The 25,574-nt window shown below is 38.3% G+C and overlaps 4 protein-coding genes, 1 long non-coding RNA gene and 3 pseudogenes across 5 annotated transcripts; 3 read left to right on the top strand and 5 right to left on the bottom strand.

The window, feature by feature from the left end:
• Positions 1–209: 209 nt before the first annotated feature.
• On the bottom strand, positions 210–4,273 carry LOC103423684 (rust resistance kinase Lr10-like; annotated as a pseudogene).
• On the bottom strand, positions 580–1,882 carry LOC139189946 (uncharacterized). Its single transcript, XR_011573724.1, has 2 exons — positions 1,631–1,882; positions 580–826 (listed from the first exon to the last, which is right to left on the bottom strand). It is a non-coding gene; the product is annotated as an uncharacterized lncRNA (long non-coding RNA).
• Positions 4,274–6,304: 2,031 nt separating the features above from the next.
• Positions 6,305–8,131, top strand: LOC103423683 (uncharacterized). Its single transcript, XM_029090173.2, has 4 exons — positions 6,305–7,179; positions 7,412–7,435; positions 7,595–7,621; positions 7,739–8,131. The coding sequence occupies exons 1-4, from the start codon at positions 6,435–6,437 to the stop codon at positions 7,822–7,824; spliced, it is 882 nt and encodes a 293-aa protein (XP_028946006.1). The 5' UTR covers positions 6,305–6,434; the 3' UTR covers positions 7,825–8,131.
• A 938-nt stretch (positions 8,132–9,069) lies between these two features.
• On the top strand, positions 9,070–10,484 carry LOC103414160 (rust resistance kinase Lr10-like; annotated as a pseudogene).
• A 3,724-nt stretch (positions 10,485–14,208) lies between these two features.
• On the bottom strand, positions 14,209–16,654 carry LOC103451090 (rust resistance kinase Lr10-like). The gene is made up of 2 exons (XM_008390523.4): positions 15,684–16,654; positions 14,209–15,498 (listed from the first exon to the last, which is right to left on the bottom strand). Exons 1-2 carry the CDS (start codon positions 16,501–16,503, stop codon positions 14,387–14,389), a joined length of 1,932 nt encoding a protein of 643 aa, XP_008388745.3. The 5' UTR covers positions 16,504–16,654; the 3' UTR covers positions 14,209–14,386.
• A 36-nt stretch (positions 16,655–16,690) lies between these two features.
• Positions 16,691–19,480, top strand: LOC103451088 (LEAF RUST 10 DISEASE-RESISTANCE LOCUS RECEPTOR-LIKE PROTEIN KINASE-like 2.4). Its single transcript, XM_008390522.4, has 4 exons — positions 16,691–17,544; positions 17,775–17,798; positions 17,958–17,984; positions 18,096–19,480. Exons 1-4 carry the CDS (start codon positions 16,836–16,838, stop codon positions 19,277–19,279), a joined length of 1,944 nt encoding a protein of 647 aa, XP_008388744.3. The 5' UTR covers positions 16,691–16,835; the 3' UTR covers positions 19,280–19,480.
• A 377-nt stretch (positions 19,481–19,857) lies between these two features.
• On the bottom strand, positions 19,858–21,062 carry LOC114820046 (rust resistance kinase Lr10-like; annotated as a pseudogene).
• On the bottom strand, positions 19,858–24,388 carry LOC103414004 (uncharacterized). The gene is made up of 10 exons (XM_029090172.2): positions 24,064–24,388; positions 23,870–23,929; positions 23,706–23,753; positions 23,259–23,391; positions 23,101–23,177; positions 22,269–22,328; positions 22,103–22,150; positions 21,656–21,788; positions 21,498–21,574; positions 19,858–21,129 (listed from the first exon to the last, which is right to left on the bottom strand). The coding sequence occupies exons 1-10, from the start codon at positions 24,301–24,303 to the stop codon at positions 21,085–21,087; spliced, it is 921 nt and encodes a 306-aa protein (XP_028946005.1). The 5' UTR covers positions 24,304–24,388; the 3' UTR covers positions 19,858–21,084.
• Positions 24,389–25,574: the final 1,186 nt, after the last annotated feature.

Here is a 25,574-nt window from a genome sequence, read left to right as displayed (position 1 = left end):
ATTACTAACTTAATTGAAAAGCACATACAAATTTACAAGGGAGTTTTAACAAAATACTCCTGGTATTGTTCACTTTTAAATAAAAACCACATTTTTACCTTTACCTGTCACTATTCAATATACCTTTAAAAATGACTTTTCATTAAAAGAGAAGTTTTTTTGGACTTTTCGTTAGTTTTCCTAATTTACAATACTCATTTTCGTGCTACTTTTACAAATATGCATGACACTACTGATTAGTGTGACAAGTTAACTTGACAGTGTTGTTATTGGTTGATCTGTCTGAGTACTTGTGGAAGCAAATCGATTTGGTGGCATCATCAAGTTTTCAAGGCCTCCTTCTAGCATTCTAACAACTGCTTTCATGGAAGGGCGATTCGCCGGGTACCACTTGATGCACCAGAGTGCCATAATTAGGGCTGGGTTCGGTTTGAAACGGTTCGGTTTTTTGCCAAAACCGAAACCGAACCGAAATTTCGGTTCGGTTCGGTTCAATTTTTTTTCGGTTTTTTTCGGTTCGGTTTTTTTTCGGTTCGGTTTCAGTCCGGTTCGGTTTTTTTTTTTTAATAAAATGTAAACTTTCATTAAACTTACATACATATAAAAGCCCACAACTAAACACAAACAAAAAAATGGGCCAGAACAACAACCCAACCCAAGGGTTGAGCCCGAAAAAGAAAGAAAAAAACGGAAAACCCTAGCTGCTAAGTTCCCTTGCCGCCGTCGAAGCAAGCTCCGGCGACCATGTACCAGCAATCCAACAAACACCAGAGGTGAAGACCATGAATCGCGATATCCAATCATGATTTCCTGCTTTTAACAACCCCTGAGCACAAACAAACATAATTTTCCTTCAGCTGATGAATTAACAATCACAATTCAAAGAGAAAAATAACCTTTTTCGTCATTGATTTATGAATTACTTGCATAATTCACATAGCAATATCATTTCTAAACAAAATAAAAAACTGAAGAACAAACAAGGAAAATTGATTAACATTTAGACCTAAAACTACTAGAACCGCTCAATTCCATTGGCGTAAAAGCACAACAACTGAAAATCTAGTTCTCGTCAATTTTCTTAGGCACCAAACTGAAAAAACTATAATAAAAATGGAAATATGAATAACCTAATAACGAAATCCATCAGATCTAAACAAGCATGCAGAGATCGAATCCAAAAACCAAATGCACAAATCCATCAGTATTTGGATTTCTTTTTTTCTTTGTTGGGGGTTAGAGAGAGAGAGAGAGAGGGAGGGAGAGTACAGTGGGTGTAACTATCCATCAGTAATCCAAATAACAATCGAAACAAATATCCAAATACACAAATCCAAAACCGAAACCGAAAACAAAAAAAAACCGAAAAATCATGAAATAATTCAACAAATTAACTGATGCAGATAAAAAAAAAAAAGCAAATGGGTTCGTCTAAATGCCATAATCGGACTCCAATATCACATGCCCAGTGCCCATACTCAAATTCATAGTCAAGTCCACAATAGATCTAGAAATTCCAAAACATATTCAGAGAAAAATACAAACTTTTCCACCTTAAATTACATAAATTTCAAATGGGTAACCATAAAATTAAAAACCCATAAACTGAAAAATAGATAAAACCCACAACCTTTGCTGCAGCGATATCGCAGTGATCGTCGCAAGCTCTTACAATTCCTCTTTTCGTCGGGTCTCGAAAGGGGCGAGGGAAAATCATTGTTTGGAGAAAAAAAAACCACGAGGAAGACAAGAGAAGACTAGAGAGAGTGATTTGGAGGAAGAGAGGAAGGAGAGGGAGAGAGAGAGAGACTGAGGAAGCAGAAAGGAAGTCGCGGCGGGGAGAAAGAGACTTTGAGATCTGAAAATGAAATGGGAATGGGACAGAGACGGCTAGGGTTTTAAGTTTTTTATAAAGCATTCAATATAAGAAACCTATAAATAATATACTGGTACAACTATAACAATAGAAAGTCTACAGTCAAGTTGGCTGACAGCATCTAAACCCAACCTACAGGTCAGGGGTTCGAACCTTGTGATGCTAACATATTTTTTTTGTATTTATATATATATATTTTTTTTTCGGTTCGGTTCGGTCCGGTTCGGTTTCTGGACCTCAAAAACTGAAACCGAACCAGCCAGATTCGGTTCGGTTCGGTTTGGCAGTTTCGGTTCGGTTTTTTTTCGGTTCGGTTTTTTTCGGCCTCGGTTCGGTTTGGTTTTCGGTTTTCGGTTATTTGAACCCACCCCTAGCCATAATCGCTAGTTTCTTAGCAATCTGAGCATCTTCATCGGTATCTAGCTTCAAATCCAAAGCTTCTCCTTGAACAAGACGATTGTAAATCAATTCAGGAAAGTAGACCTCATTGTTGCCAGATGTAAGAGCAGGTTGTTTTCTGGCTCCAACAATTTCAAGCACTATCATCCCGAAACTATAGACATCTGATTTGTAGGACACGCTCCCAAAGTTCCCATTAAACACTTCTGGTGCAATGTACCCTACTGTGCCTCTAGCAGCCGTCATGGATATATATGATACTGTCTCCCTTGGAACAGAGTTTAGCCAGACCAAAATCTGAGACCTTAGGATTAAAGCCATGGTCTAACAGTATGTTATACTCGGCTTTATGTCAAAGTGGAGGATCCTCTGGGCACACTCTTGGTGAAGATACTTGATTCCCTTTGCTATACCAGTGACGATGTTGTGAATTTTCTCCCAATCTAGTAGGTTCTTGTTGGGTTCTGTTGTAACATCCCACATCGACCAACGAAGAGGGGGTGATGTGCTTTATATGTACATGCTCATCTCCATATAGCACGAGACCTTTTGAGAGCTCATTGACTTCGGAGTTTATCGGAACTCCGAAGTTAAGCGAGTTCGGACGAGAGCAATCTCAAAATGGGTGACCTACTGGGAAGTTGCGAGAAAACTTCTCTAGAGAACCGTTCGGCATGAGCTCATAAATGACAGCACGCTTGCCTCCTCCTGCAGAAAACCCAAGTAGACGAACCACGTTAACATGGTGAATCTTGCCAATTGTTCCCAGTTCATTAATAAAATCTTCCCCATTTCCTTTAGAATCATTGAGGACTTTTATGGCAACCGGAACTCCATTTGGAAGCTCTCCACTGTAAACACTTCTGAAACCTCCTTCGCCTAACTTCTTCTTGAATCCGTTTGTCATCCTCTTTATATCACCATGTGTGTATCTTGTTGGTACATGAGATTTGTGTTCTTTTAGGAACCTCTCAATCTCGATTTCATTCTCCTTTTCCTCTATCCCTTTTGATTTTTTACATAGTAGAGGATGGCTGCCGCTGTCAACGATAGGAGAAAAAAACAAGCTATGCTTACTCCTATGATAATAGATCCAGTTGATACACCTAAAGTTAAGTAGGAGAAAACAAATTTAGTTAAAAGTACGTAGTTGTTTTGTTTTTGTAATTTTTCAAGGAGCAACGCTTGGACTATTAGCACGGTCCAAGTTCAGTCCAGCATGGCGTACCAAACCAGTTACCTGCCCTTAAAAGAATGGATAAGGGAAACTACGTACATGTATCGCATAACACTGCATTTGATTTGTGTAGGTACTGATATAGCAGTCTTTATCCGGAGTAGTACATTTTTTAAATGCTGGCATAGGAATAGACATAGACAATGAGCTAAATCGCAGATAATATGAATTTCTCCAATGCAGGAATAAAACCTTGCCCGGTTCACAGTGGTGCATAGAACCATCCACATTTCGTATTGGAAGATCAAGCTGTCTTAGAAGAGTGCAAGTAGACACCGGCTGGTTATCTACTGTAGTAGTCTGCAGAGTAGCTAGAACTTGATGATTCCCCGGGACGCTGAGACATTTAATCGGCATGAAGTACACACTGGAGCTCTCTGTGCTAAAACTTTGTGCTGTGCTACAATTTAAAAGTGTTACGTTCAATAAATCTGGATAATATTCGAGATCAAAACCGCAACTGTTGTAAAACACGAAATTGCGTACTGGTTGAAAGAGTGAGTATATGGGGATGGTAAAATTAAGAAGGCGTTTCGGGAGGCAAGCATCCGAATCGTAGACCTGAAACTGAATCCTTTGGTAATCAATAGATTGTATAGGAAAGGGTGCCGAAGACGGCGAGAGCTTGATCATGGTCATATTTTGTGAGCAGAAAAATGGTGTTTACAGAAGGGAAACCGGATAACTGGACCATCAGGCCAACACCTTGTAACCGGGCAGTCATGAGGATCAGCTGCTCTGCTGGGTACAATCATGGCCATTGGGAAGACAATTATAAGCAAGAAAAATAGTGGCAGAAGCAGAGTATCATCTCCAACTCTCCGATCTTTATTCAGGTGCAATATATTTCGGAGACTTCAGCCATGTCTGCTCGGATTACTGTTTTCCCTTATCACTTGACTTGGTGGGACGCATCACCATCATCCGGGCCGGCCCCTGGGGGTAGTCCATGTAAGCGTCCATCCGAGCCCCCACTTCAAAGGGTCCCAAAAGTTTTATAATCTTGTAAATCAAATATAATAAATAAAGTTTTATATATCTTGTAAATCAAATATAATAAATAAAAAGTAAGAAAGTGTTGTAGCCTATTTTATCTGACAATGGAAAGGGGCCGGCGGCAGAGGGAGAGAGATTGAGAGAGATGTGTTTGTAGAATTGTAGGGGAATGTGTGTGTTATCCCTCCTACGTACTGCCTTTATTTATAGTAGTAAGGGAGAGAAGAAATTTCTTCATACCCAAGGAATACAAGTTGTAATAGGAAATGATAACTAGAATCAAATCTAATCTAGGGTTTACACAATCACATATAAACTAGGAAAGTTTACAACAGAGATATTATAATTCATTTATTGGTGCAGTGGAAATGTTTGACTTTTTTTTTAGCATTGAGTTTGAAACATGGAGTTGCTTTTTTAGTCACTAGTCTTTTCTTGTTTTTCAAATTTACCCCCCAATCCATATGTTCAAATGCATATAAAGTTACAAAAATCAACTCACTTTGCAATCTTTTTTTCTTTCAACTTCACAATCTCTTCATTTCTCTTCATTTCTATTGAATGTTTAAATCATCTATCACATGGTCTTGAAGATAATACTTAAAGGTAATAAACACTTTGAATTTATATTTTGTTTTCAATAATTTATTATTAAATGAATTATTTTAATATTCGATTCGTCATTATGAAGTTCATTTTAGAAAAAACACAAGAGAAACAATTGGCGTTGAATTTATTATACTCGTCAATCAAGTTTTATTGTTCTTTAATCTCATGATCATCAAGTTTTATTGTTCTTTACTCTCAATTTTAGACTCTTGACTACCTCTGCATCTAAAAACGTGAGGCGTGTAATACTTAAGTAATGTTTGTATGTCTATATTTCTTTTTATATTATTTTTTAATGATATTTTTTTATTTTTAATGATATTTGATGTAACAATAAATTTTTTATGTATTTAGTGAAACCTTTCTCAAGGCCGGCCTGTGACTTTTTTGGCTCTAATTGTCATCATCCTGGTGTTACTTTCTTGGCAAGTGGATTGGTGGAAGCATCTTAGTTTCTTCGTTACCCGATGAGCATGCATTTGTAATGATTTTGATGTAAAAGTAGGATTTTTAATGCATTTGGTGAATCCTTTCTCAAGGCCGGCCTGTGACTTTTTTGGCTCTAATTGTCATCATCCTGGTGTTACTTTCTTGGCAATTGGATTGGTGTCAGCATCTTAGTTTCTTCGTAACCCGATGAGCTTGCATTTTTAATGATTTTGATGTTAAAGTAGAATTTTTAATGCATTTGTTGAATCCTTTCTCAAGGCCGGCCTGACCATCATCAATGACTTTTTTGGCTCTAATTGTCATCATCCTGAGTTTCTTCGTAACCCGATGAGAGATCAAATCTTCTGCATCTAAATTTGAGACCAAATCTTTTGCATCCAAAATGGGTGTGGTCCCTCTGTAACTCCGATGAATGTATGACATCTATTAAATATCTTAACTTTTCTTAATTTTGTTGTCATGAATTTAATAGGTGTCAGACATTCATTAGGGCCACAGAGAGGCCACATCCATTTTGGGTGCATAAGATTTGGTCTCCCCAAATTTGATGTGACTTCTTTGTGGCCCCAATAAATGATTAACACGTATTTATTATCTTAACTTTTCTAAATTTTGTTGTTATGAATTTAATATGTGTCAATCCCTTATTAGGGCCACATAGAGACCACACTAAATTTGGGTGCTGATGATTTGATCTCCCGATGAGCATGCTGCATGCATTTTTAATGATTTTGATGTAAAAATATAATTTTTAATGTATTTAGTGAATCCTTTCTCAAGGCCAGCCTAACCATCATCAATAACTTTTGGCTCTAATTGTCATCATCCTGGTGTTACTTTCTTTGCAGAAAGAATCCACCCGTTGTAATGGTTAACTTTCTTTCATCATCTTTCTCCTTACTTTCTTTCGCAAAATTGCTCGTTAAAAGTATCTGGTTACCATGTGCTATAGCTTTGGCTTTATGCTTTGAAATTTGGGATGCCGAGTCACAAAAACACTGTGCGCCGGTTTCTTGCGGGGATCTCCACAACATTAGATACCCTTTTCGGTTGAATGGTTCTTCGTCTGATCAGAATTGTCTCAACCGTCTCAACCATCCAGCGGTATTATCATGCCAACATAACAACACCATTCTAAATCTCTACAATGGCACATATTATGTGAGGAAAATCAACTATGATGATCATACAATTCATGTTGTGGATCCTGGTCTGCTAAGCGATACTTGCCCCCCTTGGCCACTCCGCACTATAACAACGCGTAACTTCAGCGCAATAGATCGATACCAGGCATATGGTTATGGGGCCAACGATTACTTGGTTTTCGTTGATTGCCAGTTCCCAGTTGAGTTCCTGGACTACGTAAAATACAATTGCAATACCTCTTCTGCGACTTCATATTCTTATATTGTAAATGGAGCTCTTCTGGATAGAGCGGCCGGGAATTTATCTTGTGATAGGGCCACAACCATAACCATTCTTGCCTTGTTAGAAGAAATCGGGAACTTCACTTCATCTTCTTTCATCCACCATGAGTTGCAAAGGGGATTTAAGCTTTCATGGGAGGGATTTCTCCTCTGCGGCAGCCGAGACCAATCCATCAGCATCCACTGTGAGTATGTTGTTTACCAATTTAATTAACGCGCTAATTCGGTGTGTTTTCACAAATCATGGCAAGGCAAATGATACGTAGTCTCGGTGGAGCTTTCAGAGAAATGTCATTCATTTATACATTAGGAATATTAATCAGTTTTATGCATGTGTGATGTGTTTAGTAAACTTTACGATTTTAGAATGCCAAATTTTTCGTGACATCTCTTATTGACACTGATGTATCTTTGCAGGTATCCTTGAACCTATGAAACTTGGTAAGTTGAATCAAATAGTATTTAGATTACTTGTAATTCACATTAGTGTGATATTGAGCTTATGCTGTAACGCTATATGTCACATCACTAGAATTTCCGAGTTAATCCATCCCACTTCTTGATCCTAAATCATTTATCCATTGATTCTGTTTCACACAGGTTTCAGAGCAGGTGCCAAGATCGCTGGTAATTCATTTTAAAGAATATATGTGTGTGCACACTTGCGAGCGCATAATTTCTTCAAACAAAGGTAAAATTCTTATGGCAGGATGAACACCTACTAACAGCCTATTCTTATGGCAGGATTGGTTCTGATAGGACAATTTGTATATGGCTGTATTGTTGGGCTTCGGCACCCACGAACTGTATACGAGAAAGTTCCTAAATGACGATGATGATGCAGTTGAAGAATTCTTGGATGCGTAAAAGAATCTTATGCTGAGGAGGTATTCCTATTCAGATATTAAAAAGAAACACGTAATCTCAAAGATATACTCGGTCAGGAAGGCTTTGGTTTTGTTTTCAAAGGGTTGCTGCCAGATGGCTCCAGATTTGCTGTCCCCAAAAGTGTGTTTAGTTTGTGTCTTCTTACTAATATGTTGACACATGTCCTTTAACTTAACCTAAAACTAACTTTGTTAACTTTATTTATTTAACATTTAAATAAATAAAATCCCAAATAATAAAAAAAAAAAATTGTTGGGTTAACGTGGTGAGCAAATCCAAATAGGATTCTTCACCTTCTTTTACGTGGTTGTTCAGTGCACAAATGCGTGTGGCTTCTTGCAGGCAGGCGGAGGAACCCTCGCCATCTTCGACCCACGCGACTCTTGTTCTTCGTCCTTCTCCTGCACCTCAAAATCCAAGGTGCACGAGGCTGCTGGAATTGTGAAAATTGCTTGGGTTCCACCGGAATTCGGCGCTGCAGTGGCATGTGTCTGTGCAGATGGAACTTTATCATTGTGGGAGGAAGTTGCTGAAGATGCACAACCTCTTCAATGGAAGCTGTGCATAAGCTTTAATAGCGGTCCGGCTCAACTGCTGGATACCCAATTTGGAGTCTTACCTGCAGGTTTAAAAATGGTTACTGCATATTCAGATGCCCATTCAAGTTCTATGAGTTACTGAATCCCTTGGGACGCAGAAGTTTGTTTATTAATCTCACTTTCCAGTTCCAGCACTGGCATATTACATACACTGGAGCTCCGATCTACACCCATGACCTTGTCTTCATTAATCCTTAACTCCTAGAATCATTTTTGTCTTCATTAATTCTTGTTCAACTCAACACCCACGGAAAGAAAATGAAGAATTCTATTTCAAAGTGAACAACCACGTAAAAGAAGGTGAAGAATCCTATTTGGGTTTGCTCACCTCGTTAACCCAACAATTTTTTTTTTTTATTATTTGGGATTTTATTTATTTAAATGTTAAATAAATAAAGTTAACATAGTGAGTTTTAGGTTAAGTTAAAAGACATGTGTCAACATATTAGTAAGGAGACTAAAACGAGACACACTTTTGGGGACAGCAAATCTGGAGCCCTGCCAGATGGTCATCTTGTTGCTGTAAATGTTGGCTGATTAAGGTCTAAACTGTAATTTCCTTTATTTTGTAAATCTGTTAGACTTCAAATAATGAGCTGTTAGTGATCAAGGGCTGAGATTAGATCAAATTGTATTAGGCTCAAATGTGAGGGTCTTGTAATGAATGGTTGGATGAGCTCATAGGCTCTCCTAGATTCTGTCCCTCTCTAACGGTCATGTAATAGTGGGTGTGATGAAATGAGCATACTAGCTCACTGTGATTTTGATCACTCTCTCTCTCTCTCTCTCTCTCTCTCTCTTCATTTTCTTCTCTCTAAATCTCTTCCTCTCCGTGTCAAATTGCTGCAAATATACTACCAAGTTTTACAGATTCTAACAGTAAAGACGTTGAGTGGTTCCAAAGGCAAAGTGCAATATTTCATCAGTGAAGTTGCCACAATTGGAAGAATTCATCATGTCAATGTGGTGCAACTAATTGGATTTTGTTCGGAGGGATCGAAAAGAGCTCTTGTTTATGACTTCATGCCTAATGGATCTCTTGACAAATATATCTTTTCTGAGAAACAAAAGAATGTAATTCTTAGCTGGGATGTAATGCATGAGATAGCTCTCGGTGTGGCTCGTGCAATCGAATATCTACACCAGGGATGTGATATGCAAATTTTGCACTTTGACATCAAACCTCACAACATTCTTCTCGATGAAAACTTTGCTGCTAAAATTTCCGAATTTGGCCTTGCAAGATTTTACCCTAGAGATAACAACACCGTTTCTCTTACTGCTGTGAGAGGCACATTTGGATATATGGCTCCAGAACTGTTCTCAGATATATCGGAGGAGTTTCAAAGAAAGCTGATGTGTATAGCTTCGGAATGTTGCTATTGGAAATGGCAGGACGGAGGAAGAACTTTAATGAACACGCACAAAACTCAAGCCAGAAATACTTCCCTTCATGGATTTACGAGCAACTAGAGAAAGGATTGAGCATTGAAATTGAGAATGCCTGCGAGTCTGATAAGAAAGTAACCAAGAGGATGCTTATGGTTGCATTGTGGTGCATTCAACTGAAGCCAGCGGATCGCCCTTGTATGAGCAAAGTTGTTGAGATGCTTGAAGGTGAAGTCGAAGCCTTGCAGATGCCGCCGTAACCTTTTTTCTGTCCCCAGCAAATGCCAATGGAGGATCCATCTGATGAGACGGATGTCGACGAGGAATCTTCCCTGTTACATGATAGTGCTACCGGAACCGCGGCCTCTATTCCAGAAATAATCATCCTTGGAAGAAGAAGAAATTACTCATAAACGGATACTGATCCGTGCCAATTGTATCATCATCGTATGTTTCTGCCACAAAAATTTGGTAGTTTTGGAAGCTTTCTTTTTTCCAACGGCCCTTAGTAGAGTGAAGAAAAAAAACATGAAAGTTGAAACCGATGCATTTGGTACTAAGTGCTTCCAAATACTTTTTAACTTTCAATCATTTATTTGATGAATTATTGTTTCTCTATGTCGTTTGGTCTAATTGCACCTATCAATCATCATTGTCAGTGAATGGTCAAAGAAATAGCCCCTCACGTGCGAAATTATAGAAGATCCCCTTTAAGATCAAACAATTCCGTTAAATTGAGTATAGTTGTATGTGTGATAGCATCTACTATACCAGGAATATCAATGATATGTGTTGTTCATGTGTGCCGCTGCAAATGAGAATTTTTTTTTATGGGGGGAGGGGGGAGAGGGGATTGTTGGGAGCGTAAATCTCAAATTGGGAGATTAATGGGGTGCATCAATTGGTATTTTGAAGGATTATAAATAAAAATCCAGCCTAATAATCTATGAAACCCTAGGAATATATTCAATCAGGATTTCTAACCAAAAACATTGTTAAAATGATTATTTACTAACTTTATTGAAAAGCACTTGCATCACAAATTTTAGTGGATTATATGGATACCTAAATGGCATGTAAGACATTTCTCTTGATTTAATACAACTTTTACAAATGTGCATTTGAACATTACTGAAATATTAACTTGACTCTCTGTTTCTTGGTTCATCTGTCTGAGTACTTGTGGAAGCAAATGGATTTCGTGGTATGCTCAAGCTTTCAAGGCCTCCTTCTAGCATTCGAACAACTGCTTTCATGGAAGGACGATTCTCCGGGTACCATTGGATGCACCATAGTGCCACAGTCACCAGTTTCTTAGCAATCTGAGTGTCCTCATCGGTATTTATATTATAATTCATTTATTGGTGCAGTGGAAATGTTTGACCTTTTTTTTTTTTTTTTTTTAGAGTGTTGAGTTTGAAACATGGAGCTGCTTTTTTAGTAACTAGTCTTTTTTTAGAGTGTTGAGTTTGAAACATGGAGCTGCTTTTTTAGTAACTAGTCTTTTCTTGTTTTTCAAATTTAGCCTTCAATCCATATGTTCAAATGCATATAAAGTTACAAAAATCAAGTCCCCTTGCAATCTTTTTTTCTTTCAACTTCACAATCTCTTCATTTCTATTGAATGTTTAAATCATCTATCACATAGTCTTGAAGATAGTACTTAAAGGTAATAAAAACTTTGAATTTATATTTTGCTTTTCAATAATTTATTATTCAATGGATTATTTTAATATTTGATTCGTCAGTATGAAGTTCATTTTAGAAAAAAAAAACAAGAGAAACAATTGGCGTTGAATTTATTATACTCGTCAATCAAGTTTTGTTGTTCTTTACTCTCTTGATCATCAAGTTTTATTGTTCTTCACTCTCAATTTTACACTCTTGACTACAAATATTTAGTACATCTGCGTCCAAAAACGTGTGATACTAAAGTAATGTTTGTATATCTATAATTTTTTTATATTAATTTTTAATGATATTTTTTAATTTTTAATAATATTTGATGTAGCAATAATTTTTTTATGTATTTAGTGAATCCTTTCTCAAGGCCGGCCTGTGACTTTTTTGGCTCTAATTTTCGTCATCGTGGTGTTACTTTCTTGGCAAGTGGATTGGTGGAAGCATCTTAGTTTCTTCGTAACCCGATGAGAATGCATTTTTAATGATTTTGATGTAAAAGTAGAATTTTTAATGCATTTGGTGAATCCTTTCTCAAGGCCGGCCTGTGACCTTTGGCTCCAATTGTCATCATCCTGGTGTTACCTTCCTGGCAAGTGGATTGGTGGAAGCATCTTAGTTTCTTCTTAACCCGATGAGCATGCATTTTTAATGATTTTGATGTAAAAGTAGGATTTTTAATGCATTTGGTGAATCCCTTCTCAAGGCAGGCCGGACCATCATCAATGACTTTTTTGGCACTAATTGTCATCAGCCTGAGTTTCTTCGTAACCCGATGAGCATGCTGCATGCATTTTTAATGATTTTGATGTAAAAATATAATTTTTAATGTATTTAGTGAATCCTTACTGAAGGCCGGCCTAACCATCATCAATGACTTTTGGCTCCAATTGTCATCATCCTGGTGTTACTTTCTTTGCAGAAAGAATCCACCCGTCGTAATGGTTAACTTTCTTTCATCATCTTTCTCCTTAATTTTCCTATGATCGCAAGCGCTTGCTTCGCAACAATGATCGTTAAAATTAGTATCTGGTTAACATATGCTGTAGCTGTTGCTATATGCTTTGTAATTAAGGGACCAAAACACTGTCCGCCGGTTTCTTGCGGGGATCTCCACAACATTAGATACCCTTTTCGGTTGAATGGTTCTTCGTCTGATCAGAATTGTCTCAACCATCCAGCGGTATTATCATGCCAACATAACAACACCATTCTAAATCTCTACAATGGCACATATTATGTGAGGAAAATCAACTATGATGATCATACAATTCATGTTGTGGATCCTGGTCTGCTAAGCGATACTTGCCCCCCTTGGCCACTCCGCACTTTAACAACGCGTAACTTCAGCGCAATAGATCGATAGCAGGCATATGGTTATGGGGCCAACGATTACTTGGTTTTCGTTGATTGCCAGTTCCCAGTTGAGTCCCTGGACTACGTAAAATACAATTGCAATACCTCTTCTGCGACTTCATATTCTTATATTGTAAATGGAGCTCTTCTGAATAGAGCGGCTGGGAATTTATCTTGTGATAGGGCCACAACCATAACCATTCTTGCCTTGTTAGAAGAAATCGGGAACTTCACTTCATCTTCTTTCATCCACCATGAGTTGCAAAGGGGATTTAAGCTTTCATGGGAGGGATTTCTCCTCTGCGGCAGCCGAGACCAATCCATCAGCATCCACTGTGAGTATGTTGTTTACCAATTTAATTAACGCGCTAATTCGGTGTGTTTTCACAAATCATGGCAAGGCAAATGATATGTAGTCTCGGTGGAGCTTTCAGAGAAATGTCATTCATTTATACATTAGGAATATTAATCAGTTTTATGCATGTGTGATGTGTTTAGTAAACTAATTGGATTTTGTTCGGAGGGATCGAAAAGAGCTCTTGTTTATGACTTCACGCCTAATAGATCTCTTGACAAATATGTGTAGTTCATATATGTCGTTGCACGTGAGAGAAAAAAGAGGGTGATGTATTATGGGGCGAGGAGGGGGGTTGTTGGGAGTGTAAATCTTAAATCGGGATATTAAAGGGGTGTATCAATTAGTATTTTGAAGGATTTTAAAGAGTTAAATAAAAATCATTTATTTGATGAATTTCTGTTAAAAATTGACCTAAAAAAATACACAATTCGGATAATTCGGTAACATAAAAAAATGAAAAGAAGAGTCGAGATCATTCAAATGAAAAGACACCATTCATTATAATCGTTGGGTCAAAACGCGCCAATCAGTATTCATTGTCAATGGTCAAGTCTTCCAAGGAAACTTGTAAGTAATTTCATTCGAACTTCATAGGGTGATTAATTGGTCTCCCATTTGGACATGGCAGAAATTGTGGTGCAGTTTCTGGATTGACCTGCCAAAAACCCAGGACCGTTAGGCGTGTTGTCTCTCACTATGAGAAACCACATGGGTTCAGCACAATTAATTTAAATGATTGTGGCCCCTCCATTGTTCCAAAATTGGTTTTGAGTTGAATGCCTACATTGTATCATGGTAAACGAGCAATTCACGTGTTGGCCACATGCGCTTTTACGTTCTTCGATATGTATTGTTCATGTGTTGCTACACGTTTGTTGGAGAAGGGAGGGGGGCTCATAAATCTCTAATTGAGATATTAAAACTTCGCGTAACATTTGAACTGATTTGGGTTTTCCATCTATTGTCAATTAGTTTTTTATTGGATTCACATGTTCTAATAATCATTCTAACGAAAAACATGATACAAGTGATTATTTACTAACTTAATTGAAAAGCACTTACAATACTCATTTTCGTGCTACTTTTACAAATATGCATGACACTACTGATTAGTGTGACAAATTAACTTAACAGTGTTGTTCTTGGTTGATCTGTCTGAGTACTTGTGGAAGGAAATGGATTTGGTGGCATCATCAAGTTTTCAAGGCCTCCTTCTAGCATTCTAACAACCGCTTTCATGGAAGGGCGATTTACCGGGTACCACTGGATGCACCAAAGTGCCACAATCACTAGTTTCTTAGCAATCTGAGCATCTTCATCGGTATCTAGCTTCAAATCCAAAGCTTCTCCTTGAACTAGACGGTTGTAAACCAATTCAGGAAAGTAGACCTCATTGTTTCCAGATGTAAGAGCAGGTTGTTTTTTGGCTCCAACAATTTCAAACACTAGCATCCCAAAACTATAGACATCTGATTTGTAGGACACGCTCCCGAAGTTCCCATTAAACACTTCTGGTGCAATATACCCTACTGTGCCCCTAGCAGCCGTCATGGATATGATACTGTCTCCCTTGGAACACAGTTTAGCAACACCAAAATCCGAGATCTTAGGATTGAAGTCATCGTCTAACAGTATGTTACGTGGCTTGATGTCAAAGTGGAGGATCCTCTGGTCACACCCTTGGTGAAGATACTCGATTCCCTTTGCTATACCAGCGACGATGCTGTGAATTTTCTCCCAATCTAGTGGGTTCTTGTTGGGTTCTGTAGTAGAGATAAACTTCTCTAGAGACCCGTTCGGCATGAGCTCATAAATGACAGCACGCTTGCCTCCTCCTGCAGCAAACCCAAGTAGACGAACCACGTTAACATGGTGAATCCTGCCAATTGTTCCCACTTCATTAATAAAATCTTCCCCCTTTCCTTTAGAATCATTGAGGACTTTTATGGCAACCGGAACTCCATTTGGAAGCTCTCCACTGTAAACACTTCCGAAACCTCCTTCGCCTAACTTCTTCTTGAATCCGTTTGTCATCCTCTTTATATCACCATGTGTGTATCTTGTTGGTACATGAGATTTGTGATCTTTTAGGAACCTCTCAATCTCGATTTCATTCTCCTTTTCCTCTCTCCCTTTTGATTTTTTTACATGGTAGAGGATGGCTGCCGCTGTCAACGATAGGAGACCAAAACAAGCTATGCTTACTCCTATGATAATAGATCCAGTTGATACACCTAAAGTTAAGTAGGAGAAAACAAATTTAGTTAAAAGTACATAGTTATTTTGTTTTTGTAATTTTTCAAAGAGCAACGCTTGGACTATTAGCTTGGACTGTTAGCACGGTCCAAGTTCAGTCCAGTGCATGGCGTACTAAACCAGTTACAGGCCCTTAAAAGGATGGATCAGGGAAACTACGTACCTTTCGGGACTGCTGCCACGCTATCATAAGGAAAACACTGCATTTGATTTGTGTCGGTAATGATATCGCAGTCTTCATAGGTACTGCAGTTTTGACATGCTGGGATAGGGATAGACAATGAGGTAGATCGCAGATAATATGACTTCTTCCATTGCAGGAATAAAACCTTGCTCGGTTCACAGTCGTGCATAGAACCGTCCACATATCGTATTGGAAGATCAAGCTGTCTCAAAAGAGTGCAAGTAGACATCGGCAGTTTATCTGCAGTAGTACTCTGTAGAGCAGCTAGAACTTGATGACTCCCCGGGACGCTGAGACATTTAATCGGCATGAAGTACACATGGGAGCTCTCTGTGCTAAAACTTTGTGCTGTGCTACAATTTAAAAGTGTTACGTTCAATAAGTCTGGATAATATTCGAGATCAAAACCGCAACTGTTGTAAAACACAAAATTGTTTACTGGTTGAAAGAGTGAGTACGTGGAGATGGTAGAATTAAGAAGGTGTTTCGGGAGGCAACCATCCGCATCGTAGATCTGAAACTGATCTTTTTGGTAATCAATAGATTGTATAGGAAAGGTTCCCGAAAGCGGCAAGAGCTTAATCATGGTCATATTTTGTGAGCAGAAAACTTCGAACTCTGGATGGCCACAGTAAGGAGGATGGTGTTTTAGACGGAATGGAAACCGGATAACTGGACCATCAGGCCTACACCTTGTAACCGGGCAGTCATGAGGATCAGCTGCTCTGCTGGGTACAATCATGGCCATTGGGAAGACAATTATAAGCAAGAAAAATAGTGGCAGAAGCAGAGTATCCATCTCCAGTCTCCAACTCTCCGATCTTTATTTCATCAACGGTCGATGCAATATATTTCGGAGACTGCAGCCATGTCTGCTCGGAATACTGTTTTGCCTTATCACTTGACTTGGTGGGTCAACACATCACCATCATCAATGACTTTTGGCTCCAATTGTCATCATCCTGGTGTTACTTTCTTGGCAATTGGATTGGTGGAAGCATCCTAGTTTCTTCGTAACCTGATGAGCATGCATTTATGGACTGGTAGTTGAGATCCCAGAAGACTTTGCAGAAACAATCCCCCCGTTGTAATGGTTAACTTTCTTTCATCATCTTTCTCCTTGATTTTCCTATGATCTCAAGCGCTTGCTTCGCAACAATGCTCGTTAAAAGTATCTGGTTAACATGTGCTGTAGCTTTTGCTATTTCCTTTGCAATTTGTGATGCCAAGGGAAAAAAACACTGTCCGCCTGTTTCTTGCGGGGATCTCCACAACATTAGATACCCTTTTCGGTTGAATGGTTCTTCGTCTGATCAGAATTGTCTCAACCATCCAGCGGTATTATCATGCCAACATAACAACACCATTCTAAATCTCTACAATGGCACATATTATGTGAGGAAAATCAACTATGATGATCATACAATTCATCTTGTGGATCCTGGTCTGCTAAGCGATACTTGCCCCCCTCGGCCACTCCGCACTTTAACAACGCGTAACTTCAGCGCAATAGATCGATACCAGGCATATGGTTATGGGGCCAACGATTACTTGGTTTTCTTTGATTGCCAGTTCCCAGTTGAGTCCCTGGACTACGTAAAATACAATTGCAATACCTCTTCTGCGACTTCATATTCTTATATTGTAGAAGGACCTTTTGAGGTTGATTTTTTTTTTACTAGAGAGGGGGGTATGGCTTGTGATATGGGCACAACCATTCTTGCCTTGTTAGAAGAAATCGGGAACTTCACTTTATCTTCCATCCACGATAAGTTGCAAAGGGGATTTAAGCTTTCATGGGAGAGATTTCTCTGCGGCAGCCGATACCAATCCTTCCATTGTGAGTATGTTGTTTATCAATTTAATTAACGCACTAAGTCGGTGTGTTTCACAAATCATGGCAAGGCAAATGATACGTAGTCTCAGTGGAGCTTTCAGAGAAATGTCATTCATTTATACATTAGGAATATTATCAGTTTTATGCATGTGTGATGTGTTTAGTAAACTTTACGATTTTAGAATGCCGAATTTTTCGTGACATCTCTTATTGACACTGATGTATCTTTGCAGGTTTCCTTGAATCTTTGAATCCTGGTAAGTTATATCAAATGGTATTTAGATTACTTATAATTCGCATTAGTGTGATATTGAGCTTATGCTGTAACGCTATATGTCACGTCACTAGAATTTCCGAGTTAATCCTTCCCTTTTCTTGATCCTAAATCATTTCTCCATTGATTTTGTTTCACACAGGTTTCATAGCAGCTGCCAAGATCACTGGTAATTCATTTTAAAGAATATATGTGTGCACGCATGTGAGCTCATAATTTTTTCAAAGGTAAAATTGTTATGGCAGGATGAACACCTACTAACGGCCTATTCCTATGGCAGGATGGAATCTGATAGCACGATGGGTACTTGGCATTATTGTTTTGTTGGGTTTCTGCGGCCGCAAACTGTATTGGAGAAAGTTCCTAAAGGAAGATGATGATGCAGTTGAAGAATTCTTGTATGCGTACAAGAATCTTATGCCGAGGAGGTATTCCTATTCAGATATTAAAAAGATGACACGTAATCTCAAAGATAAACTCGGTCAAGGAGGCTTTGGTTCTGTTTTCAAAGGGTTGCTGCAAGACGGTCATCTTGTTGCAGTAAAGATGTTGAGTGGTACCAAAGGCAAAGGGCAAGATTTCATCAGTGAAGTTGCCACAATAGGAAGAATTCATCATGTCAATGTGGTGCAACTAATTGGATTTTGTTCGGAGGGATCGAAAAGAGCTCTTGTTTATGACTTCATGCCTAATGGATCTCTTGACAAATATATCTTTTCTGAGAAAGAAAAGAATGTAATTCTTAGTTGGGATGTAATGCATGAGATAGCTCTCGGTGTGGCTCGTGCAATTGAATATCTACACCAGGGATGCGATATGCAAATTTTGCACTTTGACATCAAACCTCACAACATTCTTCTCGATGAAAACTTTGCTGCTAAAATTTCCGACTTTGGCCTTGCAAGATTTTACCCTAGAGATAACAACACCGTTTCTCTTACTGCTGTGAGAGGCACATTTGGATATATGGCTCCAGAATTGTTCTACAGATCTATCGGAGGAGTTTCAAAGAAAGCTGATGTGTATAGCTTCGGAATGTTGCTATTGGAAATGGCAGGACGGAGGAAGAACTTGAATGCACACGCACAAAACTCAAGCCAAATATACTTCCCTTCATGGATTTACGAGCAACTACAGAAAGGATTGAGCATTGAAATTGAGAATGCCTGCGAGTCTGATAAGAAAGTAACCAAGAGGATGCTTATGGTTGCATTGTGGTGCATTCAACTGAAGCCAGCGGATCGCCCTTGTATGAGCAAAGTTGTAGAGATGCTTGAAGGTGAAGTCGAAGCCTTGCAGATGCCGCCGAAACCTTTTTTCTGTCCCCAGCAAATGCCAATGGAGGATCCATCTGATGAGACGGATGTCGACGAGGAATCTTCCCTGTTACATGATAGTGCTACCGGAACCGCGGCCTCTATTCCAGAAATAATCATCCTTGGAAGAAGAAGAAATTACTCATAAACGGATACTGATCCGTGCCAATTGTATCATCATCTTATGTTTCTGCCACAAAAATTTGGTAGTTTTGGAAGCTTTCTTTTTTCCAACGGCCCTTAGTAGAGTGAAGAAAAAAAACATGAAAGTTGAAACCGATGCATTTGGTACTAAGTGCTTCCAAATACTTTTTAACTTTCAATCATTTATTTGATGAATTATTGTTTCTCTATGTCGTTTGGTCTAATTGCACCTATCAATCATCATTGTCAGTGAATGGTCAAAGAAATAGCCCCTCACGTGCGAAATTATAGAAGATCCCCTTTAAGATCAAACAATTCCGTCAAATTGAGTATAATTGTATGTGTGATAGCATCTACTATACCAGGAATATCAATGATATGTGTTGTTCATGTGTGCCGCTGCAAATGAGATTTTTTTTTATGGGGGGAGGGGGGAGAGGGGATTGTTGGGAGCGTAAATCTCAAATTGGGAGATTAATGGGGTGCATCAATTGGTATTTTGAAGGATTATAAATAAAAATCCAGCCTAATAATCTATGAAACCCTAGGAATATATTCAATCAGGATTTCTAACCAAAAACATTGTTCAAATGATTATTTACTAACTTTATTGAAAAGCACTTGCATCACAAATTTTAGTGGATTATATGGATACCTAAATGGCATGTAAGACATTTCTCTTGATTTAATACAACTTTTACAAATGTGCATTTGAATATTACTGAAATATTAACTTGACTCTCTGTTTCTTGGTTCATCTGTCTGAGTACTTGTGGAAGCAAATGGATTTCGTGGTATGCTCAAGCTTTCAAGGCCTCCTTCTAGCATTCGAACAACTGCTTTCATGGAAGGGCGATTCTTCGGGTACCACTGGATGCACCATAGTGCCAGTCACCAGTTTCTTAGCAATCTGAGTGTCCTCATCGGTATATAGCTTCAAATCCAACGCTTCTCCTGGAACTAGACGATTTGTAAACCCATTCCGGAAAGTAGACCTCACTGGTTCCAGATGTAAGAGCAGGTTGTTTTCTGGATCCAACAATTTCAAGCACTAGCATACCGAAACTGTACACATCTGACTTGTGGGACATGCTCCCGAAGTTCCCACTGAACACTTCTGGTGCAATGTAGCCCACGGTGCCTCTAGCAGCTGTCATAGATATGAAACTATCTTCCTTGGAACAGAGTTTAGCAAGACCAAAATCCGAGATCTTAGGATTGAAACCATGGTCTAACAGTATGTTATGAGGTTTGATATCAAAGTGGAGGATCATGTGGTCGCACCCTTGGTGAAGATACTCGATTCCCTTCGCTGTACCATTGACGATGTTGTGAACTTTCTGCCAATCAAACGAAGCGTTGTTGGATTGATCTTTAAATGTGATGAAGTTCTCTAGGAACCCGTTTGGCATGAGCTCGTAAATAAGCGCACGCTTGCCTCCTTCGGCAGAAGACCCGAGTAGGCGAACCACATTGACATGGTGAATTCTGCCAATGGTTACCACTGCGTTAACACAATCTTCTCCATTTCCTTTCGAATCACTGAGGACTTTTACGGCGACTGGAACTCCATTAGTTGGAAGCTCTCCGCTGTAAACACTTCCAAAACCTCCTTCACCTAACTTGTTCTTGAATCCATTTGTCATCTTTGTAATATTGGCATAGGAGTATCTTGTTGGTACGTGAGATTTGTGATCGTTTAGGAACCTTCCAACCTTTAGTTGATTCTCCTTTTCCTGTATTCTATTTGATTGTTTTACATGGAAGAAACTGCTACTGCTGCCATCGCCGATATTAGAACAAAAGAAGCTAAGCTCGCTCCCATGATAATCGACCTCCTAGTTGATAGAAAACCTGAAATTACAAGAGTTAAACAATTGAGCTGGTTCGGAATGAAATTTAAAGAATTGGCAGCAGGTAGAGTACTAGTATAACCTTTTATAACTCAAACTTCATATCTCGTCCGACACAGTAATGCTCATGAGTTTGATTTGAAGTAAATAGTTCCAAATGCTATTAACAAACTTTATGGAACAATTTTGACATTTGGAGTAAAGAAGCATGAGAACAATAGTAACGAAAACTCAATAAAACCAGTCTAAGCAAACAAATAAAGACAAACTACTCGAACTATCTTTCTATCTGTCTATCCATCTTTGTTCTTTTGAAAGATTATTTAGTCCGCCACAATATCTATCTCTTGTCCAAGTAACAAAACATACCTTTTGCAGTTCACCTTGGCCATACTGTCCCATAGACTGAAATCTTCTTCCGGCAGAAACCAAACGCTTTCCAAATGCTATAATAACAGATATAAGCTCTTGAATCAAACTCCCGATAAGATATTTTAAGCATCAATTTCATATAACTCTGTTCTTGCCTGATTTGGCATTGCCTGTCATAGAGTCCTCCAACCCAGGGAGCTTGCTAGCTAAAGCATGGGAAGTTGATGTATCGGCTTGTTCCCATGCGCGAGAGAGATTTAACAATGTCTCTCCTAACTCTTGACCACACTGCAAAAAGAGTAAATTCAAAGACAGTAACTTAATTAGCCAGTAATTTTGATAGCTTACTTATAAACTTTGAATCGTTTGGCCGAATACATGAGAGGCATGACATGGATAATGTGTGATTCTTGCACATCCCGTTTCGTTATAATAATCATTTAAATCATTGATACATACACCATTCTTACCAAAAAGAGTTGAAACTTGGGTGAAATTTCGGAAACGGAACACTAGTCATGTTCATACTACTACTCATCAAACTAAGAATGTAATCAAATTTCAAATCAGAATGCAGAAGCAGAGGCTTAAAAATAACTAACCTCGTCGATGACCCTTCCATTTGAAAGATCAAATGCTGCATCATTCAGCTTCACACATACCCAAAAACAAAATTTCAAAAATTGTCAGCTCAAATTCTACAGCCACATTCTTTATCGAATTCAACAACTGGGTAATTCACACAGATTGAAAAAAAACCCCACTTACATCGAGCCGGAGATCGTTAGGAAGCTGCGCAAAGTAGTCCGGTGGAAGATCAAAGCTGTCCTGCACGGCCCAAAAAAAAAAAAAAGTTAAAAAAAAAAATCACACTTTAATAAATTACATATAAATTAAGCAACGCCAGTTATTAAAGGTTCAAAATTTGACGTAAAGGATCGAATTCGAAATGGGAAATGGATGCTTACAGCTAATTCTTGGAGGAAAGATTGAAAATTTGGACCGTTGGGTTGGAAAGATTTGGGGGAGTCTGATTCTGCGAGGGAGAATGAGGCGGTGAGGGATTTGAATGGGAGGGTTTTGAGGAAATTGGAGGGTTTTAAGGAGGAGGAAGAAGAAGGGATATGATGGGGATTACGGAGAAAGAGGAGGGTTGAAGATCCATATAAATATCTTCTAAAAGCTGGCAAGGAAAATGGCATGTTGTAACTCTTAGCCCGTAGCTCTTCTAAAAGTCAGATAAGTTATCGTCTACGACTAATGCCTACTATAACTAAACAGTCGTATGTTGGCAGTGGGGTAAATGCAAAGTGTCAATGTTGAATGTTGACATATCTCGTCCAACACAGTAATACTCATGAGTTTGATTTGAAGCAAATAGTTCCAAACGCTATTAACAAACTTTATGGAACAATTTTGACCTTTGGAGTAAAGAAGCATGAGAACAATAGTAACGAAAACTCAATAAAACCAGTCTAAACAAACAAATAAACACAAACTACTCCAACTATCTATCTATCTGTCTATCCATCTCTTGTTCCTTTGAAAGATTATTTAGTTCGCCACAGTATCTATCTCATGTCCAAGTAATAAAACATACCTTTTGCAGTTCACCTTGGCCATACTGTCCCATAGACTGAAATCTTCTTCCGGCAGAAACCAAACGCTTTCCAAATGCTATAATAACAGATATAAGCTCTTGAATCAAACTACTGAGAATATATTTTAAGCATCAATTTCATATAACTCTGTTCTTGCCTGATTTGGCATTGCCTGTCATAGAGTCCTCCAACCCAGGGAGCTTGCTAGCTAAAGCATGGGAAGTTGATGTATCGGCTTGCTCCCATGCGCGAGAGAGATTTAACAATGTCTCTCCTAACTCTTGACCACACTGCAAAAAGAGTAAATTCAAAGACAGTAACTTAATTAGCCAGTAATTTTGATAGCTTACTTATAAACTTCGAATCGTTTGGCCGAATACATGAGAGGCATGACATGGATAATGTGTGATTCTTTCACATCCCGTTTCGTTATATTAAACATTTGAATCATTGATACATACACCATTCTTACCAAAAAGAGTTGAAACTTGGGTGAAATTTCGGAAACGGAACACTAGTCATGTTCATACTACTACTCATCAAACTAAGAATGTAATCAAATTTCAAATCAGAATGCAGAAGCAGAGGCTTAAAAATAACCAACCTCGTCGATAACCCTTCCATTTGAAAGATCAAATGCTGCATCATTCAGCTTCACACATACCCAAAAACAAAATTTCAAAAATTGTCAGCTCAAGTTCTAAAGCCACATTCTATATCGAATTCAACAACTGGGTAATTCACACAGATTGAAAAAAGCCCACTTACATCGAGCCGGAGATCGTTAGGAAGCTGCGCAAAGTAGTCCGGTGGAAGATCAAAGCTGTCCTGCACAGCTAAAAAAAAAATTGAAAAAAAAAATCGCACTTTAATAAATTACATATAAATTAAGCAACGCCAATAATTAAAGGTTCAAAATTTGACGTAAAGGATCGAATTCGAAATGGGAAATGGATGCTTACGGCTAATTCTTGGAGGAAAGATTGAAAACTTGGACCGTTGGGTTGGAAAGATTTGGGGGAGTCTGATTCTGCGAGGGAGAATGAGGCGGTGAGGGATTTGAATGGGAGGGTTTTGGGGAAATTGGAGGGTTTTAAGGAGGAGGAAGAAGAAGGGATATGGTGGGGATTACGGAGAAAGAGGAGGGTTGAAGAGGAAGAGACATTGGAGAGAGGTTGAAGGAAGGCAAGAGAAGAAGCCATTTTAGAGGAAGAGGTGTATCATGCATGCTGCTCAGTTTTAGCCACTGAAAATTTGGCAGTTATTTGGAAGTTGGGTTTTTCTCCTTTTCCCCCTCTTTTGGCGGGGACATGGCCTCATGATGATTTTCATCATTTATTCTACACCACATAATGTGACAGTTGATGATTGAACTTATATTTTAATGATTAAAATAATTGTCTAACCATTAATCGTCACATTATGTGGTTTACTAAAAATAGATCTAGAAATTTGATTTTAGTATCACTTGCTAAAAAAATATCACTAATTCGAGTGTTATGATGAACATTATTTATGGTCAATATTTTTTTTAGTGCTATAATATCTTAACTCAATCACACATAAACTAGTACGGTAAAACATATCATAATGTGCAATTGGACTGAAATACCACAATAAGGTTAAGCATTTGAATTGATGAATTGAACCAGATCGAGTTGTGTAATATCAACCGATATATTGAATAATTGACTGAAACGAGTGAACCAAACTGGTTATTTTATTCAATTCATTTTTCGGGTTGGAGGTAAAGAAGAATAAAGTGGTGAACATACCGCGACAACGCATCCTGACGTAGGTAAGTTTCTTTCCAAATAACGACCTTAGCCCAAACTAGAGTTGGGCTCTAGAAAACTCAACCCAAGGTCCATACATAAATGGCCTATGTCTCCCCGAATAAAACTTAAGCCCGGGCCCAAGGGCTGTTGTGAAACAAACACGTAATGAGGGGCTGATAGCCTGATTGAAAGAGCGAGCTGCTGGAGAGAGTGAGAAGATCTAAAAGTTGTTTGGTAAGAAGAGCTTCTAAAATACTTTTCAACTTTCAATCGTTTATTTGATGAATTTCTGTTTTTATTTTTATGTGGTTAATTTGTTATAGATACCTTGACTTTCTCAATCCGACATTCTCGGCTCTTATTTTCTTCTTATAATGTTATATGACGATTGAAATCGTTTATTTTCTAATTCACTTTATAAACATTAAATCTGAAAGAAAAAAAATCAATCAAATTAGAAATTGTTTAACCATTCAATTAACGTTGTCAAAATTTCAGTTTCATTTGAATAACATTGTTTGTTTATTTATTGGATACTTGTTAAATTACCAAACGATTTTGAATTTGGTTGATTTTTTACATAGTTGATCCATAAAGGGTGACCTAAAAAATATACAATTTGGATCATTTGGCAACATTAAAAAAATGAAAAGGAGATCCAAGAATGGTCAAATGAGAAGGTTGTTGCCATTCAT

The sequence above is a fragment of the Malus domestica genome, chromosome 12 (genome assembly GCF_042453785.1).
Source record: "Malus domestica chromosome 12, GDT2T_hap1".
Taxonomy (NCBI): Eukaryota; Viridiplantae; Streptophyta; class Magnoliopsida; order Rosales; family Rosaceae; genus Malus; species Malus domestica.
This window is presented reverse-complemented; position numbering and strand designations above follow the sequence as displayed.

Coding starts and splice junctions, on each gene's coding strand:
- LOC103423683 (XM_029090173.2), top strand. CDS start 6,435: ATGGTTAACTTTCTTTCATCATCTTTCTCCTTACTTTCTTTCGCAAAA. Junction 7,180..7,411: donor CCAATCCATCAGCATCCACT/GTGAGTATGTTG, acceptor GTATCTTTGCAG/GTATCCTTGAACCTATGAAA. Junction 7,436..7,594: donor CCTTGAACCTATGAAACTTG/GTAAGTTGAATC, acceptor TGTTTCACACAG/GTTTCAGAGCAGGTGCCAAG.
- LOC103451090 (XM_008390523.4), bottom strand. CDS start 16,503: ATGGATACTCTGCTTCTGCCACTATTTTTCTTGCTTATAATTGTCTTC. Junction 15,499..15,683: donor CGTGGCAGCAGTCCCGAAAG/GTACGTAGTTTC, acceptor ACTTAACTTTAG/GTGTATCAACTGGATCTATT.
- LOC103451088 (XM_008390522.4), top strand. CDS start 16,836: ATGATCTCAAGCGCTTGCTTCGCAACAATGCTCGTTAAAAGTATCTGG. Junction 17,545..17,774: donor CCGATACCAATCCTTCCATT/GTGAGTATGTTG, acceptor GTATCTTTGCAG/GTTTCCTTGAATCTTTGAAT. Junction 17,799..17,957: donor CCTTGAATCTTTGAATCCTG/GTAAGTTATATC, acceptor TGTTTCACACAG/GTTTCATAGCAGCTGCCAAG.
- LOC103414004 (XM_029090172.2), bottom strand. CDS start 24,303: ATGGCTTCTTCTCTTGCCTTCCTTCAACCTCTCTCCAATGTCTCTTCC. Junction 23,178..23,258: donor GACAGGCAATGCCAAATCAG/GCAAGAACAGAG, acceptor CTGTTATTATAG/CATTTGGAAAGCGTTTGGTT. Junction 22,151..22,268: donor CTAACGATCTCCGGCTCGAT/GTAAGTGGGGTT, acceptor GTATGTGTGAAG/CTGAATGATGCAGCATTTGA.